Source organism: Mobula hypostoma, chromosome 5, assembly GCF_963921235.1.
Source record: "Mobula hypostoma chromosome 5, sMobHyp1.1, whole genome shotgun sequence".
Lineage (NCBI taxonomy): Eukaryota > Metazoa > Chordata > Chondrichthyes > Myliobatiformes > Myliobatidae > Mobula > Mobula hypostoma.
Window position 1 is genome coordinate 6933867 of NC_086101.1, and position 20427 is coordinate 6954293.

The 20427-nt window shown below is 46.1% G+C and overlaps 1 protein-coding gene across 3 annotated transcripts; it reads right to left on the reverse strand.

The window, feature by feature from the left end:
- Positions 1 to 1177: 1177 nt before the first annotated feature.
- On the reverse strand, positions 1178 to 19959 carry LOC134346085 (zinc-binding protein A33-like). Of its 3 annotated transcripts, none has more exons than XM_063047387.1 (6): positions 19444 to 19959; positions 19270 to 19326; positions 18224 to 18457; positions 12142 to 12164; positions 11929 to 12047; positions 1178 to 1787 (listed from the first exon to the last, which is right to left on the reverse strand). In XM_063047387.1, the coding sequence occupies exons 1-6, from the start codon at positions 19852 to 19854 to the stop codon at positions 1255 to 1257; spliced, it is 1377 nt and encodes a 458-aa protein (XP_062903457.1). In that variant the 5' UTR covers positions 19855 to 19959; the 3' UTR covers positions 1178 to 1254. The 3 variants fall into 3 exon arrangements, with proteins under 3 accessions (XP_062903457.1, XP_062903456.1, XP_062903458.1); XM_063047386.1 differs by having other exon boundaries at positions 19270 to 19365; positions 19444 to 19954; XM_063047388.1 differs by lacking the exon at positions 19270 to 19326.
- Between the last annotated feature and the right edge of the window lie 468 nt (positions 19960 to 20427).

The window sequence follows — 20427 nt, forward strand, 5'->3', positions numbered from 1 at the left end:
CTCTCTGTCACCACTATACACAAATACACACAGGGGGCCACACCATTTACATTTCTCCATTGCGTCAATGACCAACACAGTCTGCCCGAGGATTGTGCTGGGATCAGCCTGCATGTGTTGCTACACCTCCGGCTCCAAAATATCATGTCCACATCTCTCTAACCTTCACCGTCCCTCTCCGGGTAGTTCCAACCTGAACATCGATTTCTCTAATGGTCCACTCCCCTCTCCGAGCACATTCCTTCTTCTTCATCCCCCTTCCGGAGGAAATTACACTGCACTCCCATTTTTCCTTGAATCAGATGCTGGAAGAACTAAAACAAAACAGAAATTATTTGAAACCCGCAACAGAGCAGGCAGTGTTTGAATCAATTCCGGGAGAGGTCACCGACGTGGAACGTGAAGCCTGTTCCTCTCTCCACAGATCCTGACCAACCTGCTGAATTTTTCCTGCATTTCCTGAGTGTGAACTGGGTCCCAAAATGAACATCTGATTTAACGTAGAGATCCCGGCTCTATTTGTCTCATAAATTATAGGAACAGCTGCCCATGTCCCGTCAGGTTGATCGTCAACCTGACAGCATCAACATTGAATTCTGAAACTTCTGGTCATCACTCCCTGTCAATTTTACTATGTAAATGTCTCTCTCCTCCTGATCCATCAGCCCCATCACCCGACCACCTTAACTCCTCCTGCCCACCCTCTCCATCTGCCCATCACCCACACACTCCTCCCCACCTCCCTCCCTTTACTCCAGTCTCCACTTTCCTCTCCTGTCAGATTCCAAAATCTTCAGCCCTTTGTCACTGACCCCTCTCACCTCCCATTTCTGACACATTTCCATCCCTCCCTCATCTATTACCCCTCACCTGGATCCACTCATCACCTGTCCATTTCCCTCCACAGATGTTACCTGACACTCTGGGAGATCCTGCCGCTTCGTGTGTTACCAACACTACATGTCCCGTGTTACCAAGATTCACCCTGACCTCCCTCTCCCAGTCAGCACCACCACCACTTGTCCCAGTTACCCGGTCAGTCCCGGTGGACTTTAGCACCCGGGGGAGCTGGGGAGCTCAGGACCCGCCGCCCGCGGCTGCTGCTGAATCCACGGTGTTTCTGTCCCGTTGACGGATGCGGTGAACAAGTTAAAATTAATGGATCGATAATTCTCACATCGTGTTTATTTCACTCTCTGCACATTTATATTTACACTGACTTTCTCCTGTCACCGGTCCCGGGACCCGACCCGTTTACAGACCCGGAGCGGAACCGGAGCAGATTCTCAGCCACTCGTTTTCATCCCAAGTCCCGAAGAAAGGATGAAGTTTCCCCATGAATTTATTCCCAGTGAAGGTGTGGAGATGGGACTTGGTCTCCGCGTTGTAAAATGAAACTGTCCCGGACTCGTAACGGAGATAAACTCCTACCCTCCCGGGGAAGGGACCAGCAGGGAGACGGGACTCAGGGGAGGTGAGAACCCACATCACATCATCAATCCGCGCGATGATCCAGAATCCGGTCTCCGGACTCGGTCGGACCCGTCTCTTCCTCTCCACAGACTCTGCGGCGACTCCCAGACTCCAGCGCCGATTCCCCGTCACCTCCACCTCCCAGTAATGTCTCCCCGATGTGAATCCCTCCAATCCCAGCACACAAACCCGGTCTGTGAACCTCTTCCCGGTGTCAGGGAGATCTCTCCGGGTCCCGGTCAGTCTCACACTCTTCCGATCCTCAGACACCTCGAGCCGCGGATGCGCCGTTTCGACATCCAGGGTGACAGAGACTGTGGGGAGAAGCAGAGAATTAGAGAGTCCCCGGGGATCGGGGGCAGACTCAGGCAGCACGGCCCCGGGACCGGGGGAGAGGCTGCTAGGCCTCAGGCACAGTCGGGTGGCCGACAGGACCCTCTCCCGGAGTTTTACCAAAGCACAGCGGATGGACAACCAGCATCTTCCCGCATTTAGGTACAACACCTTGAGGACCGTATTTACTATTCTTTCTGATTCTGCATCCCTGATGTTTTGATACTCAGCCTGTTGGCTGCAACTGAGGCCCATCACATGCCTTCCCTTCCTGACAGTCTGACTGCACGCTGTCTTTACATTTTTACAATCCGTCCTATCCTGAGTCCCTTCACTCCGGCCCCTTCCTCCCACTACCAAATTAGTTTAAACCCTCCCCTACAAACCTGCCCACGAGAATATTGGTCCCCCTCGGGTTCAGATGCAACCCATCACTTTTGAACAGGTCATACCTCCCCCAGGAGGATCCCAATGATCCAAGAACCTGAAGCCCTGTCCCTGCACCAGCTTCTCAGCCACACATTTATCTGCCAAATCATCCTGTTTCTACCCTCACTGGCGCGTGGCACAGGCAGCAATCCAGAAATTAGTACCCGGGAGATGCTAATTTCTGGATTAGAGAGAGGCAAGAGTGGATATCGGACTGCTGGAAAATAATGCTGGAGGGGTAGCAATGGGGGACAATGAAAGGGTGGATGAACTGAAGACGTATTTTGCATCAGTCTTCACTGTGGAAGAGACGAGCAGTATGGTGGGTGTCAGATGGCATGCCGTACGTGAAGTTCGCATTACTAGAGAACAGATTCGTGGGAAACTGAAAGATATTAAGGTAGCTGTCACCTGGACTAGACGGTGTACATACCAAGAGTTCTGAAAGAGGTGGCTGAGGAGATCATGGAGGCATTAGTAATGACCCTTCAAGAATCACTGGATTCTGGAGTGGTTCTGGAAGACTGGAAAGTTGCAAATGTCTCTCTACTGTTCAAGAAGAGAGAGGCAGAATAAAGGAAACTCTGGGCCAGTTAGGCTGGAAAGGTGTTGAAGGTGATTATTAAGGAGCAGTTGTCAGGGTACTTGGAGGAATGATAAAATAGGCCGTAGTCAGCATGGTTTCCTCTAGGAAAGATCTTGCCTGATAAATCTGTTGGAATTATTTGAAGAAATAACAAGCCAGATAAACAAAGGAGAATCAGTTGATGTTGTGTACTTGTATTTTCAAAAGGCCTTTGACAAGGTGCCACACAAGCTTCGAGCCCACGGTATTACAGGAAAGAAACTAGCCGAGACAAAGCAGTGGCTGATTGGCAAGACGCAAAGAGTGGGAATAAGGGGAGCCTTTTCTGGCTGGTTGCCGGTGGCTAGTGGTGTTCCACAGGGGTCTGTGTTGGGACTGATTCTTTTCACATTGTATGTCAATTATTTGGATGAGAAAATTAATGGCTTTGTTAAAAAGTTTGCAGACGATATGTAGATAGATGGAAGGGCAGGTCCTTTTGAGGAAGTAGAGAAGTGGCAGAAGGACTTAGTTTTGGAGAATGGGCAAAGAAATGGCAGATGGAATACAGTGTCGGGAAGTGTATGGTCATGCACTTTGGCAGAAGAAATGTAAGGCTTGACTATTTTCTAAATGGAGAGAAAATATTAAAAACCTGAGGTACAAAGGGACTTGGGAGTCCTTGTGCAGGACTGTCTAAATGTTGATTTGCAGATTGAGTCTGTGGTGACAAGGGTAAATGTGATTTTAGGATTCATTTCAAGAAGACTAGAACATTAAAGCAAGGATGTAATGTTGAAACTTTATAAAGCACTGGTGAGGCCTCACTTGGGGTATTGTGAGCAGGTTTGGGCCCTTTATCTTGGAGAGGATGAGCTAAAACTGGAGTGTGTTCAAACGAGGTTCATGAAAATGATTCCAGGTTGAATGGCCTGTCATATGAGCGGCGTTTGATGGCTCTGGGCCTGTATTCACTGGAATTCAGAAGAATGAGGGGTGAAACCTTTCAAATGGTGAAAGGCTTTGATAGAGTGGATATAGAGAGGATGTTTCCTATGGTGAGAGAGTCTAAGACCAGAGGACACTGTCTCAAAATGGGGAAGCATTCTTTTAGGACGGAGATGTGGAGGAATTTCTGTAGCCAGAGAGTGGTGAATCTGTGGAATTCTTTGCCACAAACTGCTGTGGTGACGAAGTCTTTATGTATATTTAAGGCAGAGGTTGATAGATTCTTGATTGGTCAGGGCATGAAGGGATATGGGGAGATGGCAGGAGATTGGGGTCGAGAGGAAAATTGGATCAGCTATGCTGAAATGGCGGAGCAGATTCGATGGGCCAAATGGCCTAATTCTGCTCCTATATCTTAGTCTTATGGTCTATGGTATAATTAAAATATTTTAAAATAAATTTAGGCAGGTACACGGATAGGAAATGGTTAGAGGGATATGGGACAAACACACGGAAATGGGGCTTACTCAAGAAGACATCTTAGCCCGGATGGATGAGTTGGGCCATGGGTTCAACATCTACCAAACCCCTTCCCAGATCATCCTCCTGAGGAATCTCACCCTGGAGTCTGACTGTGAACTGTTGGTGTGACGTCAGTTCAGAGGGCAGTTCAGTGCCACAAAAACAGGCAGATTGGATAAAGGTGGCAGATTTCATTCTGAAATGTAAATTTGTGTCTGCGTCTCTGACGATGTGTCGCAGTCTGCTGGTGTGACTGGGTACTTATCACTGTTGTGTGTGTGTGTGTGTGTGTGTGTGTGTGTATGTGTGAGTGTGTGTGTGTGTGTGTGTGTGTGTGTGTGTGTGTGTGTAATGCTGTGCAATGCTGAGGATCCAACTACAATCTATCAATCGTGCTTGTGCATGTGTGTGAGGGAGATTTGCCAGGCTGGTTACATGAGGGAGATTTGCCAGGCTGGTTACATGATCTTCTCCCATCATTCACCGAGGTCAATGCTGATCGGTGTGTCCGGGCTCAGTCTGACGATGCGTCAATGTGGTGGTTTGATAACAACAGTGAGACTCGCGAGTCCAGCAGGGGGCAGAGCTGAGTCAATCAGACTGCGGTCACGGACAGGTCAGACAGGGTGAGTGGCACGAAGGACTGGTGTATTTTTCTGACAATCCCTGTCACCACAGTGATACCAGATTTTATCCCCTTTAATGTCATTCATTGAGTGTTAACTCCAGAGCTACTGTGTTGGGATTCAAACTCATGCATTGGCGTATTTGTCCAGTGTGAATGGGATCAGGATGCAGTAGTTCACATAACAGTGCCGTGTATTGGTTGTATGTTGCCCCTGTGTCAGTCTGTTCAGGGATTTGCTATCTCCAGTGACCATGTGACAGTGATGCTTCCCAACAAGTGTGGTTGGTGCCAGAATTAACTTCAATTCCGACAACACAATCAGAGGCATGAGCAGGCCACAGTGACGAGGATTCCAGCAGGTTTGCGATGCTTGTTTAAAAGTACAGAAGGGACAAGTGGAGCAGCCATTGTCGGGGTGATCATCGTTGGGATTAGGTCAGTGGTGAGAGTAGGAGGATCAGGCTTTGGCTCAAAGGAGGCTTCATTGTTAAAAGAGGCATTACTCTGGATAAGCTTCTGTTAAAGTTCCCTTTTTTCTCTTACTGTACCTCATGTAGTAAATGCCTGTTGTATGTTCTTCATGCTGGATGTTGGAGTCCTGGGAGACCTGAGTCTCCCAGTGAACACCATCTGTGTGAAGTGCATCTGGCTCCAGCTCCCTGAAGACTGTATTAGGGATCTGGAGCAGCAGCTGGATGACCTACAGATTGTAGAGGAGAGTGAGGAGATCAGAATTACTGGAAATTAGCCACCCCAAAATTGCAGGAGGTGAGTAGCTGGGAATCTGTCATGAGAAATGGAAATGTAAATAGGCAGTTAGCACAGTGAAAAGAGGTCCTGAACAGAGAACTTAGAGAACTAGGTAGAAAATTGAGAAGCAGGACCTTCCAGGAAGTAATTTCTCGATTGCTGCCTGTACCACGCGTCATTGTGGGTAGAAACAGGATGATTTGGCAAATTAATGCATGGCTGAGAAGCTGGTGGAGGGGGCAGGGCTTCAGGTTCTCGAATCATTGCTGCTTTGGCAAGTAAGGTGAAAATAAATCCAAAGGGTTTCTACAGTTATGTTAGTGGCAAAAGGATAGTGAGGGATCCCTTGGAGAATCAGAGTGGATGGCTATGTGCGGAGCCAAAAGAGATGGGGGAGATTTTGAACAATTTCTTTTCTTCTGTATTCACTAAGGAGAAGGATATTGAATTGTGTAAGGTAAAGGAAACAAGTGGGGTAGTTATGGAAAGTATGACAATTAAAGAAGAGGAAGTACTGGCGCTTTTAAGGAATATAAAAGTGGATAAGTCTCCGGGTCCGGACAAGATATTCCCCAGGACTTTGAGGGAAGTTAGTGTGGAAATAGCAGGGGCTCTGACAGAAATATTTCAAATGTCATTAGAAACGGGAATGGTGCCGGAGGTTTGTCGTACTGGTCATGTGGTTCCATTGTTTAAAGGGTTCTAAGAGTAAACCTGGCAATTATCAGCCTGTGAGTTTGACGTCAGTGGTGGGTAAATTGATGGAAAGTATTCTTAGAGACGGAATATATAATTTTCTGGATAGACAGGGTCTGATTAAGAACAGTCATCATGGATTTGTGTGTGGAAGGTCATGTTTGACAAATCTTCTTGAATTTTTTGATGAGGTTGTTAAGAAAGTTGACGAGGGTAAAAAGCTGGATGTTGTCTATATGGACTTCAGTAAGGCCGCTGACAAGGTTCCACACAGAAGGTTAGTTAGGAAGGTTCAATCGTTAGGCATTAATATGGAAGTAGTAAAGTGGATTCAGCAGTGGCTAGATGGGAGATGCCAGAGAGTAGTGGTGGATAACTGTGTGTCAGATTGGAGGCCGGTGACTAGTGGTGTGCCTCAGGGATCTGTACTGGGTCCAATGTTGTTTGTAATATATATTAATGATCTGGATGATGGGGTGGTAAATTGGATTAGTATGTATGCAGATGATACTAAGATAGGTGGTGTTGTGGATTATGAGGTAGGTTTTCAAAACTTGCAGAGAAATTTAGGCCAGTTAGAAGGGTGGGCTGAAAGATGGCAGATGGAGTTTAATGCTGAAAAATGTGAGGTGCTACATTTTGGTAGAACTGATCAAAATAGGACATACATAGTAAATGGTAGGGCATTAAAGAATGCTTCAGAACACAGGGATCTCGGAATAATGGTGCATAGTTCCCTGAAGATGGAATCTCATGTGGATAGGGTGGTGAAGAAAGCTTTTGGTTTGCTGGCCTTTATTAATCAGAGCATTGAGTATAGGAGTTGGGATGTAATATTGAATTTGTATAAGGCATTGGTAAAGCCAAATCTGGAGTATTGTGTACAGTTCTGGTCACCGAATTATACGAAAGATGTCAATAAAACTGAGAGAGTACAGAGGAGGTTTACTAAAATGTTGCCTGGGTTTCATCTCCTAAGTTACAGAGAAAGGTTGAACAAGTTAGGTCTTTATTCTTTGGAGCATGGAAGGTTGAGGGGGGACTTGATAGAGGTGTTTAAAATTATGAGGGGGATTGATAGAGTTGACGTGGTTAGACTTTTTCCATTCAAAGTGGGGAAGATTCAAACAAGAGGACATGGGTTGAGAATTAGAGGACAAAAGTTTAGGGGTAACATGAGGGGGAACTTCTTTTCTCGGAGAGTGGTAGCTGTGTGGATTGAGCTTCCAGCAGAAGTGGTTGAGTCAGGTTTGATGTTGTCGTTTAAAGTTAATTTGGATAGATATATGGACAGGAAAGGAATGGAGGGTTATGGGCTGAGTGCAGGTCGGTGGGACTAGTATAGGGTAAGAGTTCGGCATGGACTAGAAGGGCCGAGATGGCCCATTTCCGTGCTGTAATTGTTATATGGTTATATCATTGAGATCTCTTCTGGGGGAGGTATGACCTGTTCAAAAGTGACAAGCTGCACTTGGACTTGAGGGGAATGAAAATTTTCGTGGGCAAGTTTGTTAGAGCTGTTGGGGAGGGTTTTAACTAATTTGGCAGGGGGTGGGAACTGGAGTGAAGGGACTCAGGTTAGGATGGATGGTAAAAAAGCAAAGATAACCTGCAGTTAGACTGTCAGGAAGGGCAGCCAGATGACAGGTCATAATTGCAGCCAGCAGGGTGAGTATCAGTGCATTAGGGATGCAGAATCAAAAAGGGTAGCAAATGCAGTACTCAAAGTGTTATATTTCACTGCATGGAGGATAAGAAATAAGGTGGATGATCTTGTTACACTATTACAAATTGCCAGGTATGATGTTGTGACCATCACTAAATCGGGGCTGAAGGATGTTTGTAGTTGGGAGCTGAATGTCCAAGGTTACACATTACATCAGACTGACAGGAAGGTAGGCAGAGGGGGTGGCATGTCTCTGCTGGCAAAGAATGGCATCAAATCGGTAGAAAGATCTGACATAGGAATGGAAGATGTTGAATCCTTGTGGGCTGAGTTAAGAAAATGCAAGGGTATATACAGGCCTCCCAATAGTAGCTGGGATGTGGACCACAGATTACAAGAGAATAGGAGAGAATTCAAAATGCAGATATGCAAAGGGACTCGGGAGTCCTTGTGCAAGATACCCTGAAGGTTAACCTCCAGGTTGAGTCGGTTGTGAAGAAGGCGAATGCAATATTGGCATTCATTTCTAGAGGTATAGACTATAAGAGCAGGGATGTGATGTTGAGGCTCTATAAAGCATTTGTGAGACCACACTTGGAATATAGTGTGCAATTTTGCGCTCCTTATTTTAGAAAGGATATATTTAGAAAGGGTTTCTGAGAAGATTCATGAGAATGATTCCAGGAATGAAAGGGTTACCGTATGAGAAACATCCGGCATCTTTTGGGCTGTATTCCGTGGAGTTCAGGAGAGTGAGGTGGGATCTCATAGAAACATTCTGAATGTTAAAAGGCCTGAACAGATTAGGTATAGCAAAGTTATTTCCCATGGTAGGGGTTTCTAGGACAAGAGGGCACGACTTCAGGATTGAAGGACGTCCTTTTATAACTGAGATGCGGGGCTGGCTGGTGGTACAATGACATCGGTGCTGGACCCGGGAGCGGAGGTTCCCGGGTTCGAAACCAGTCGGGTCCGCTCCCAAGTACGCTTTCCATCCGTGCCATGTTGAGTGTCGAGATCGCAACTCGACCTCGTAAAATAAAGGGAAAAATATTGCGAATATGTCTGCATGAGGAGTGGCACGCCACACAGTCTCTCTCTCGCTCCGCGCCTTGTAAAAAGCCATGAAAAAGACATCATCACGGATGCACGCACGCACACAGACGCGCACAGACTCACACGCACGCAGGCACACGCCAAAAATAAAGAACTGAGATGCGGAGAAATTACTTTCATGAGAAGGCGGTAAATCTGTGGAATTTCTTGCTACGAGTGGCTATGGAGGCCAAGTCATTGGGTGTGTTTAGGGCAGAGATAGATAGGTTCTTGATTAGCCAGGGCATCAAAGGGTATGGGGTGAAGGCAGGGGAGTGGGGATGACTGGAAGAATTGGATCAGCCCATGATTGAATGGCGGAGAAGGCACGATGGCCCAAATGGCCTACTTCTGCTCCTATATCTTATAGTCTAATATGGAAAAGGCATGTCAGAAGGGCAATGATATGATCATCATGGGAGATTTTAATATGCAGGTCCATTGGGAAAATCAGGTTGGAAATGGATCTCAAGAGAGGGAGTTTGTTCAACGCCTAAGAGGTGGCTTTTTAGAGCAGTTTGTCGCTGAGCCTACCAGGGGATCAGCTCTACTGGATTTGGTGTTACGTAATGAACCGGAAGCGATTACTGAGCAGGCAGTGATCACAAAATGATTGAGTTCAAGTTGTAATTTGATAGGGAGAAAGTAAAGTCCGACATAGAAGTATTACAGTGGAGTAAAGGAAATTACAGTGGTATGAGAAGTGTGTTGACCAAAGTAATTTGGAAGGATTTGGTGGCAGGGATGACAGCAGAGCAGCAATGGAGTGAGTTTCTGGGAAAAATGAAAAGTGCAGGATGGATGTATTCCAAAAACAAAGAAATATTCAAATGGTAAAATAGAACAAGGGAATCAAAACTAATGTAAAACCAAAAGAGAGGGCAGACAACAAAGCAAAAAGAGTGGGAAGAGATGACTGAGAAGCTTTTAAAACCCTACAGAGAGCAACTGAAAGAATCATTAGGAGGGAAAAGATGAAATATGAAAGCAAGCCAGCGAACAATATAAAAGTGGATAGTAAAAGCTTTTTCAAGTATGCAAAAATAAAAGAGAGATGAGAGAGGATGTAGGATTGCTAGAAAATGATCCCGGAGAAGTAATAACGGGGGACAAGGAGGTGGCAGAAGAACTAAGTGAGTTCAGTTAATTTTACAAGGTAGAAGGTGCTCAGAAAGCTGAAAGACCTAAGGGTACATAAATGACCCAGACCAGATGAACTGCACACTTGGGGTCTGCAAGAGGTAGTGGTACAGATTGTGGAGCCATTAGTAATGATCTTTCAAAAATCATTTGACTCTGGTATGGTGCCAGACGACTGGAATATTGCAAATGTCACTCCACTCTTTAAGAAAGGAGGAAGGCAGCAGAAAGGGAATTATGACCAGTTAGCCTGACCTTAGTGGTTGGGAAGACATTGGAGTCAATTGTTAAGGATGAGGTGATGGAGTACTTGGTGACACAGGACAAGATGGGACAAATTCAGCATGGTTCCTTAAGGAAAAATCTCGAAGGACAAACCTGTTGGAATTTGTTGAGAAGATTCCGCGTAGGATAGATAAAGGGGATGTTGTATATATGGATTTTCAGAAGGCCTTTGACAAGTTGCCACACGAGGCTACTTACAGGAAAGTTACTGGCATGTTTAGAGCATTGGCTGATTGGTAGGAGGCAGCGAGTGGGAATAAAATTATCACATCCTGGTTGGTTGCCCAGTGGTGTTCACAGGGCTCCGTGTTGGGACCACTTCCACTTATGCCGTATATAAATGACTTACGAGGGGTGCTTGATAAGTTCATGGCCTAACATAGAGGGAGATGAGTTATACTGCTGTCGTTACATGCACATGCAGTTCAACTCTTTGAGTGATTATGCAGAAAGTTTGAAGTTAATAACTTTTGTGGTATTTCTCTTTCAGATAATTGAAAATTGCAAGTAAGCACTGTCTGAGAAAATGGACCTTAGGCCACGAAATTATCAATCACCCTCGTAGATGATGGGATGGATGGCTTTGTTGCTATGTTTGCAGCTGATGGTGGAAGGGCAGGTAGTGTTGAGGAAACAGACAGGCTGCAGAAGGACTTAGGCAGATTCGGAGTATGGGCAAGAAAGTGGCAAATGAAACACCATGTTGGAAAATGATGCTCATGCACTTTGGTAGTAGAAATAAATCTGGAGACTGTATTCTAAGTGGTGAGAAAATCCAAAAATCTGAGATGCAAAGGGACTTGGGTGTCCTTGTGCAGAACACCCTAAATGGTTATCATATGAGGAACGTTTGACATTTCTGTGTCTGTACTTGCTGGAATTCAGAAGGATGAGGGGGGATCTCATTGAAACCTTTCGAATGCTGAAATGCCTAGACAGAGTAGATGTAGAAAAGATGTTCCCCATGGTGGGGAATCTAGGACAAGAGGGCACAGCCTCAGGATAGAGGGACATCCATTTAAACAGAGATGCGGAGAAATTTCTTTAGCCAGAGGGTGGTGAATTTAATGAATTTATTACCACAGGCAGCAGTGCAGGCCAGGTCATTGGGTGTACTTAAGACAGAGCACGACAGGTTCTTGATTGAACGTCGACATGGACATTGGACATGGCATCAAAGGTTACAGGGAGAAGGCCGGGGAGAGGGGCTGAGGAGGGGAAGAAAGGATCAGCCATGATTAAATGGCAGAGTAAATTCAATGGGCCAAAGAGACTAATTCTGCTCCTATGTCTTATTGTCTATAGTTTCCTTTCAGCCTATAATTACAGCCATATTTTGTGTCTAATTATAACTTAGTCGTGTCTCACAAACAAGGACAAATGAATCTTATGTTTTACCTTGTTTAATGCTGATAATCGCTTCTTCCGACGCTATGTCGAGCAAATAGGGATGATTGAATTTTTCAACCAGTAGGGCACCATCTGCAACTGACAATATCTGCCTATCGTCACTTATCCTGTAAATATTATACAGATGGTTATAAACTGAGCATCAGTGATATTTGAACTATATTATAAATTCATAGTGTTTCAGTAAAGACCATGTCCTACCTCCTCTTCCGACGAGCTTCCTCCTGAAATAAATAATACACAGATCTCAATTGATTGAGACGGACCATCGGCATCCCGACAGCAGGAATCTGAGCCAAGTTACTACAAGCTGCTGAAAATTCCCACTAAACTCATTCCCACTGACACGAATGGAAAAAGAGGGTCATTGAACCATGGGGGAAAGTACAAGGAATGTTTATGAGAATTATACCATAACTGAGAGAAGGAACTTACATGGTTGTGTATTTTTATCTGGATATGATGTCAGGGAGGATCAAAGGGAGGAATTTAAGATTCTGAATGGATTTGATAGAAAATATTTCTGCTTGGGCAGAGACAAAAAGTCAAAGATAAAACATCAGTTAGTCGTTAATAAATTCCACAAGAAACGTGGTGAAGAGAACGTGGAACTCACTGCCACAGGAGTGGTTGGAGTGGAACAGCAGAGTTTAAATATAATAAGGAAGCTGCATAGACACATGACGGACCATGGAGTTGGGGTCACTGTTACTGGGTGTGGTGAGTAGGTGGGAGGAGGCTTGTGAAGCAGGGAAACTGATAGGAGAGAATGGACTGAAAGACCTGTCTATGATGGACAATGGGATATAATCCGATGAAGAATATTTCTGAAAAACAAAAGACAGTGCAAAATTCTCCAAAACACCAAATCTGATACAAACCAGATATAGATGGTAAATCTCACAACATGCTGGGGGAACTCAGCAGGTCGGGCAGCATCCGTGAAAACGATCAGTCAACATTTCAGGCCAGAACCCTTCGTCAGGACTGAAGAGGGAAGGGGCAGAGGCCCTATAAAGAAGGTGGGGGAAGGGTGGGAAGGAGAAAGTTGGTGGTTGGCAGGTGAAAACCTAGTAAGGGGAAAGATAAAGGGGTGGGGAGGGGAAGCAGGGAGGGGATAAGCAGGAAAGGTGAAGAAAGAATAGGGGAAAAGACAATGGGTAGTAGAAGGAGGCAGAACCACAAGGGAGGTGATAGGCGGCTGGGGGAGGGAGCAGAGTGAAACTGGGATGGGGGGGCGGGAGGAGGAGGGAATTACCAGAAGTTGGAGAATTCAATGTTCATACCGGGGGTTCCGGGTGGTGGGGAGACTACCCCTTCCCTCTTCAGTCCTGACAAAGGGTTCTGGCCCGAAACGTCAACCGATCTTTTCCACGGATGCTGCCTGACCTGCTGAGTTCCTCCAGCGTGTTGTGAGTGTTGTTTTGGCCCCAGCATCTGCAGAGTATTTTGTGTTTAGATGGTAAATCTGATGTGAGGGTCACATTCTGGAATTCAACCTCAGTTCCCACTGATCAACAGTGGTTAACGGTGGTAAATAACAGTGGTTATCTCTTCAGCGGTTTGAACGGGGCATGACTGCGCAAGCGCATGGAGGTCGGCCAGTGAGAACAGCCGTAAGAGTTTAAAAGGAAGACAGATTTACAGAGCGGGCGACAGAGTAGTGGGAGACAGAGTCAGAAGGCTTTGGCTCAAAGGGGCTTTGGTGATAAAGGGTCGTAGTTATCTGTTTAAAATAAGGACAGAAAATATGTGTGTGATGCGGTTTTCTATGCTCGGTGTCAGATGTGGGAGGTCCTGGAGACTTCAGGCGTCCCGGACGGCCACATCTGCATCAGGTGGGTTGAGCGGCAGCTCCTTAGGGACCGCGTCAGGGAACTGGAGCTGCAGCTCGATGACCTCCGCCTGGTGAGGCAGAGTGAGGAGGTGATAGGGAGGAGCTATAGGCAGGTAGTCACCCCGGGACCACAGGAGACAGAGAAGTGGGTCACAACACGCTGGAGGAACTCAGCAGGTCGGGCAGCATCCGTGGAAAAGATCGGTCGACGTTTCGGGCCGGAACCCTTCATTAGGACTCCGGCCCAAAACGTCAGCCGATCTTTTCCACGGATGCTGCCCGACCTGCTGAGCTCCTCCAGCGTGTTGTTGAGTGTTGCTTTGACCCCAGCATTTGCTGATTATTTTGTGCTTACAGAGAAGTGGGTAACAGTCAGGAGATGGAAGGGCAAGAAGCAGGTACTAGAGAGTACTCCAGTGGCTGTCCCCCTCAACAATAAGTACTCCTGCTTGAGTACTGTTGTGGGAGACAGCCTACCTGGGGGAAGCAACAGTGGTCATGTCACTGGCACAGAGTCTGGCCCTGTGGCTCAGAAGGGTAGGGAAAGGAAGAGGATGGCAGCAGTGATAGGGGACTCTGTAGTTGGGGGGTCAGACTGGCGATTCTGTGGATGCAGGAAAGAAATGCGGATGGTAGTTTGCCTCTCAGGTGCCAGGGTCCAGGATGCTTCTGATCGCGTCCATGATATCTTGAAGTGGGAAGGAGAACAGCCAGAGGCTGTGGTACAGATTGGTACCAACGACATAGGTAGGAACAGGGAGGAGGTCCTGAAAAAAGAATACAGGAAGTAAGGAAAGAAGTTGAGAAGCAGGACCTCAAAGGTAGTAATCTCGGGATTACTGCCTGTGCCACGTGACAGTGAGTATAGGAATAGAATGAGGTGGAGGATAAATGTGTGGCTGAGGGATTGGAGCAGGGGGCAGGTTTTAAGATTTCTGGATCACTGGGACCTCTTCTGGGGCAGGTGTGACCTGTACAAAAAGGACACGTTGCACTTGAATCACGGGGGAACCAAAATCCTGGCGGAAGGTTTGCTAAGGCTACTGCGGAGAGTTTAAACTAGGATTGCTGGGGGGTTGGAACCGAACTGAAGTGACGGAGAAAAGGGAGGTTGGCTCAGAAACAGAGAAAGCTTGGAGACAGTGCGAAAGCGAGGAGAGGCAGGTGATAGAGAAGGGATGCACTCAGTCCGATGGTTTGAGATGTGTCTATTTTAATGCGAGGAGTAGCATGGATAAAGCGGATGAACTTAGAACGTGGATCAGCACTTGGAGCAATGATGTTGTGTCCTTTACAGAGACTTGGATTGTGCAAGGGCAGGAATGGCTACTTCAAGTGCCAGGCTTTAGATGTTTCAGAAAGGATAGGGAGGGAGGCAAAAGAGGTGGGAGCATGGCACTGTTGATCAGCGATATTGTCACGGCTGCAGAAAAGGAGGAAGTCATGGAGGGGTTGTCTACGGAGTCCCTGTTGGTAGAAGTTAGGAAAAGGAAGGGATCAATAACTCTACTGGGTGCTTTTATAGACCACCCATTAGTAACAGAGACATTGAGGAGCAGATAGGGAGACAGATTCTGGAAAGGAGTAATAATAACAGGGTTGCAATGGTGGGAGATATTAATTTCCCAAATATTCATTGGCATCTCCCTAGAGTGAGGGTTTAGATGGGGTAGAATTTGTTAGGTGTGTTCAGGAATGTTTCTTGACACAATATGTAGATAAGCCTACAAGAGGAGAGGCTGTACTTGATCTGGTATTGGGAAATGAACCTGGTTTGGTGTCAGGTCTCTCGGTGGGAGAGCACTTTGGAGAGAGATATCACAATTCTATCTCCTTTACCAGAGCATTGGAGAGGGATAGGAACAGAGAAGTTAGGGAAACGTTTAATTGGAGTAAATTGGAGTAAGGTGAAATATGAGGCTATCAAGCAGGAACTTGGGAGCATAAATCAGAAACAAATGTTCTCAGGGAAACATCTGGAAGAAATGTGGCAAATATTCAGGGGATATTTGCGTAGGGTTCTGTGTAGGTATGTTCTGATGAGACATGGAAAGAATGGTGGGGTACAAGATCCATGGTGTACAAATGCTGTTGTAAATGTAGTCAAGGAGAAAAGAAGAGCTTATGAAAGGTTCAAAAAACTAGGTAATGATCGGAATCTAGAAGATTATAAGGCTAGCAGGAAGGAGCTTAAGAATGAAATTAGGAGAGCCAGAAGAGGCCATGAGAAGGCATTGCCAGACAGGATTAAGGAAAACCCCAAAATATTCTACAAGTATGTGAAGAGCAACAGAATAAGGTGTGAGAGAATAGGACCAATCAAGTGTGAGAGTGGAAAAGTGTGTATGGAACCGGAGGAGATAGCAGAGGTACTTAATGAATACTTTGCTTCAGTGTTCACTGTGGAAAAGGATCTTGGCGATTGTAGGGATGGCTTGCAGTGGACTAAAAAGCTTGAGAATGTAGATATTAAGGAAGAGGATGTGCTGAAGTTTTGGAAAGCAACAAGTTGGATAAGTCACCAGGACTGGATGGGATGTATCCCAGGCTGTTGCGGGAAGTGCGGGAGGAGATTGCTGAGCCTCTGGCAATGATCTTTGTATCATAAATAAGGACGGGAGAGGTTCCGGAGGATTGGAGGGTTGCGGATGCTGTTCCTTTATTCAAGAATGGGAGTAGGGATAGCCCAGGAAATTATAGGCCAGTGAGTCTCACTTCAGTGGTTGGTAAGTTGATGGAGAAGATCCTAAGAGGCAGGATTTATGAACATCTGGAGATGCCTGACATGATTAGGAATAGCCAGCATGGCTTTGTCAAAGGCAGGTCGTGCCTTACGAGCCTGATTGAATAGTTTGAGGATGTGACTAAACATATTTATGAAGGAAGAGCCGTAGATGTAGTGTTTCTGGATTTTAGCAAAGCATTTGATAAAGTACCCCATGCAAGGCTTATTGAGAAAGTAAGGAGGAATGGGATCCAAGGGGACATTGCTTTGTGGATCCAGAACTGGCTTGCCCACAGAAGGCAAAGAGTGGTTGTAGATGGGTCATATTCTGCATGGAGGCTGGTGACAAGTGGTGTGCCTCAGGCATCTGTTCTGGGACCCCTACTCTTTGTGATTTTTATAAATGACCTGGTTGAGGAACTGGAGGGATGGGTTAGTAAATTTGCTGATGACACAAAGGTTGGGGGTGTTGTGGATAGTGTGGAGGGGTGTTGTGGATAGTGTGTTGGGCTGTCAGAGATTACAACGGGACATTGATAGGATGCAAAACTGGGCTGAGAAGTGGTAGATGGAGTTCAACCCAGATAAGTGTGAGGTGGTTCATTTTGGTAGGTCAAATATGATGGCAGAATATAGCATTAATGGTAAGACTCTTGGCAGTGGGGAGGATCAGAGGGATCTTGGGGTCCAAATCCATAGGACACTCAAAGCTGCTACACAGGTTGACTCTGTGGTTAAGAAGGCATACGGAGCATTGGCCTTCATGAAAATTAAGTTTAAGAGCCAAGAGGTAATGTTGCAGCTATATCAGACCTGGTCAGACCCCACTTGGTCACCTGACTACAGGAAAGACATGGAAAGCATAGAGAGGGTGCAGAGGAGATTTACAAGGATGTTGCCTGGATTGGGGAGCATGCCTTATGAGTATAGGTTGAGTGAACTCGGCCTTTTCTCCCTGGAGTGACAGAGGATGAGAGGTGACCTGATAGAGGTGTACAAGATAATGAGAGGCAATGATCGTGTGGACAGTCAGAGTCTTTTCCACAGGGCTGAAATGGTTAGCATGAGAGGGCATAGTTTTAAGGTAATTGGAAGTAGGTACAGAGGAGATGTCAGGGGTAAGTTTAAGGTGCTTGGAAGTAGGTACAGAGGAGATGTCACAGGTAAGTTTTTTTATGCAGAGTGGTGAGTGCATGGAATGGGCTGCCGGCAGCGGTGGTGGAGGCGGAAACGATAGGGTCTTTTAAGAGACTGCTGGATGGCTACATGGAGCTCAGAAAAATAGAGGGCTATGGGTAAAGCCTAGGTAGTTCTAAGGTAGGGACATGTTCAGCACAGTTTTGGGGGCTGAAGGGCCTGTATTGTGGTGTATGTTTTTCTATGTTTCTAACAGAGAGACCCTCACACCAGACACACTCACAGTCTGTGACTGTCATAGGATGTTACTCTGTGTCTCGGGATATTATACGTGGGGAATCACAGAACCGATCACTGGCTCAGGGCTGCGATCAGAGTGAACTCTCCCGAGAAGGTTGCAGCCCGTCCTGTGATGTACAGATGTTGTGGGAGGCCGGTTTGGGAACAACAACAATTCAGAACAGTCAACACATCTGTCTGGTTTAAATCAGTTTACTACTACAGTATTTGTAAATCCCACACTGAGTTAAAATACATCATATTGTGAATGTGCACTTTTACAGAAACAAACTGAAATCTCTCACCATGAGGAATATGATATTGTCTTGTTGATCCATCTGTTCCTGTAACTTTGAGATTTCCTCCTGGATGGAATTTAAATTCTCTTGAATTACTTGAAGATTTTTCTCCATTAGATTTAGAATCCTCTCCTCTTCTTCCCTGAGATCTCGGAGTGTGCTCTGCTCTTTCTCGGTGATAATCCGGCGCAGTTCAGCAAACTGGGATGTGATGTGGGACTGAAAGCTTTGTGACTGTTCCTGTCAAATGAAAGGAGAGGCTAGTTTATTGTTTGGCCCTGATGTATTTCCTTATGATATGGAAGGTCTATCCAGCCCATTATCTTCCAAGAGGACCACATCCTTGCCGTTGGGTTTGGAGGCTTGTCTGCCTCACTGACCCAAAGAACTATATTGGCTGGAATATGGGCTTTATGCTTTGACTCTTGGTGGGGTCACCCATGCCAAACAGGTCAAAGGGCAGAGGCCAGAGTAAGAGTGGTCTACTGGTCCTCCAGGTTCATGGGTTCAGCTCAGGGCTAACAATACTGACTGGTAAAACAAAATTGTTACGGAAACAGTGAAAAGTCTTTCTACATCTGAGTGTCATGTTATTCCTGAGTCTCCACTCAGGACCTGCATGACTGACAGTAGTGAAAACCGAGAAGTAGCTGCTGACATGTTCAATGAAGACATGAACACTGCCAGAGATGGCGGACTGTCATTGCTGTCCTATACGCCAGGGGCATTACAGGCAGTAAATAAGTGGCTCTCAGATCTTCGATCACATTTCCCTGAAACCCAGTCTTCCTCACTGACCCATTAACTCCCACCTAATTCACACACAACCCCCCTTCAACGGGGTTAATTACTGTAGAAAATTAATCACTCATCCATGATTTCTTGGCAGTGTTGGCCCCTTGTGATCACCCAGAGAACGTGCAAACTCCACGCAAACAGCACCAGAGGTTAGGATCGAACCCCGGGCACTGGAGCTGCGATACTCTGCTATTCTGCATTAAAGGGAAAAAAACTACACAATGATATTGAAAATTCTGCTTAGGAAGCCTCACCCGAACTCCAGCAATCTTCTCTTTCTGTTCCTGCTTCATTTCCTGTAAGTCTGATTTCTTTTTTGTGAGAGAGTCCAAGGAAGAATTAACCCAATCCTGGGAATTAAAGAGTGAATGGATTAAACAAAAAAAAAAGACAACATAAACAGACTATCGAAAGCGAGTTATTTTTACCTTGTAAATTTTAACGGCTTTTTTAATCGGCATGAAGTTGTGGGACTTGTGTTCCAGTGCATCTCTACAGATCAGACAGATCAGTTTCTTGTCCGTCTCACAGAACAGCTTCAGTTCTTCCTCATGTTCCTCGCAGTGAAGTTTACTTTCCTTCTCTTTCGGATTCAGATTTAGTTTTCGAGCTTTTCCAGACAGATTTGCTAAAACCCGATTGACCCTGAGTGTGCGGTCTGCAATCTCCTCTCTACATTCCGGGCAGGAGTTTCGCACCTCCCTTTCCAAACACCGTGTGATACAGGAGCGGCAGAAGTAGTGACCACACTCCAGTGACACCGGCTCGGTGAAGAAATCCAGGCAGATGGGACAAATTACCTCCTCGGTTAAACTCTCGACCTGTTCTTTCGAAGCCATGTTAACTCTCGGGACTTCCGGGTTCCGGATCCTTTAACTTTCCGGAGCTGCTGAATCCCTGCAGCACCGTGATTGTCCACTAGATGCGCTGCAGTCCCGGGAATGAACATAACGTTGCTACAAGTGTTCTCGGGGAAGGAATCGCGGCAATTTCCACGTCAGGGTGGGAACAGAAACACATTAAAGAGTTCTGAATATAAATGAACCCGGAGCCCGGAAGCAGAAATGAAAGGGACAATTCCTGACAAGCGAGATAGACATTTGGCCTATGTCCCTGCCTGCTCCAGCCCCACTGAACTCGTGTCCTCATACATTGACTCCATTCTAACCCCTTCAATTCAATCCCTTCCAACCTACATCCGCGACACTTCTCATACCCTCAATCTCCAAAGCAATTTTCAATTCCCTGGCACTGACCACCTCATCTTCACCATGGATGTCGAGTTATAACTTCTATCCCCCATCAAGAAGGCCTTAGAGCTCCACGTTTCTTTCTCAATAAAAGAACAAACCAGTTCCCCTCCATCTGGAAGGATTGGTCCTCATACTCAACAATTTTCCTTCTGCTCCTCC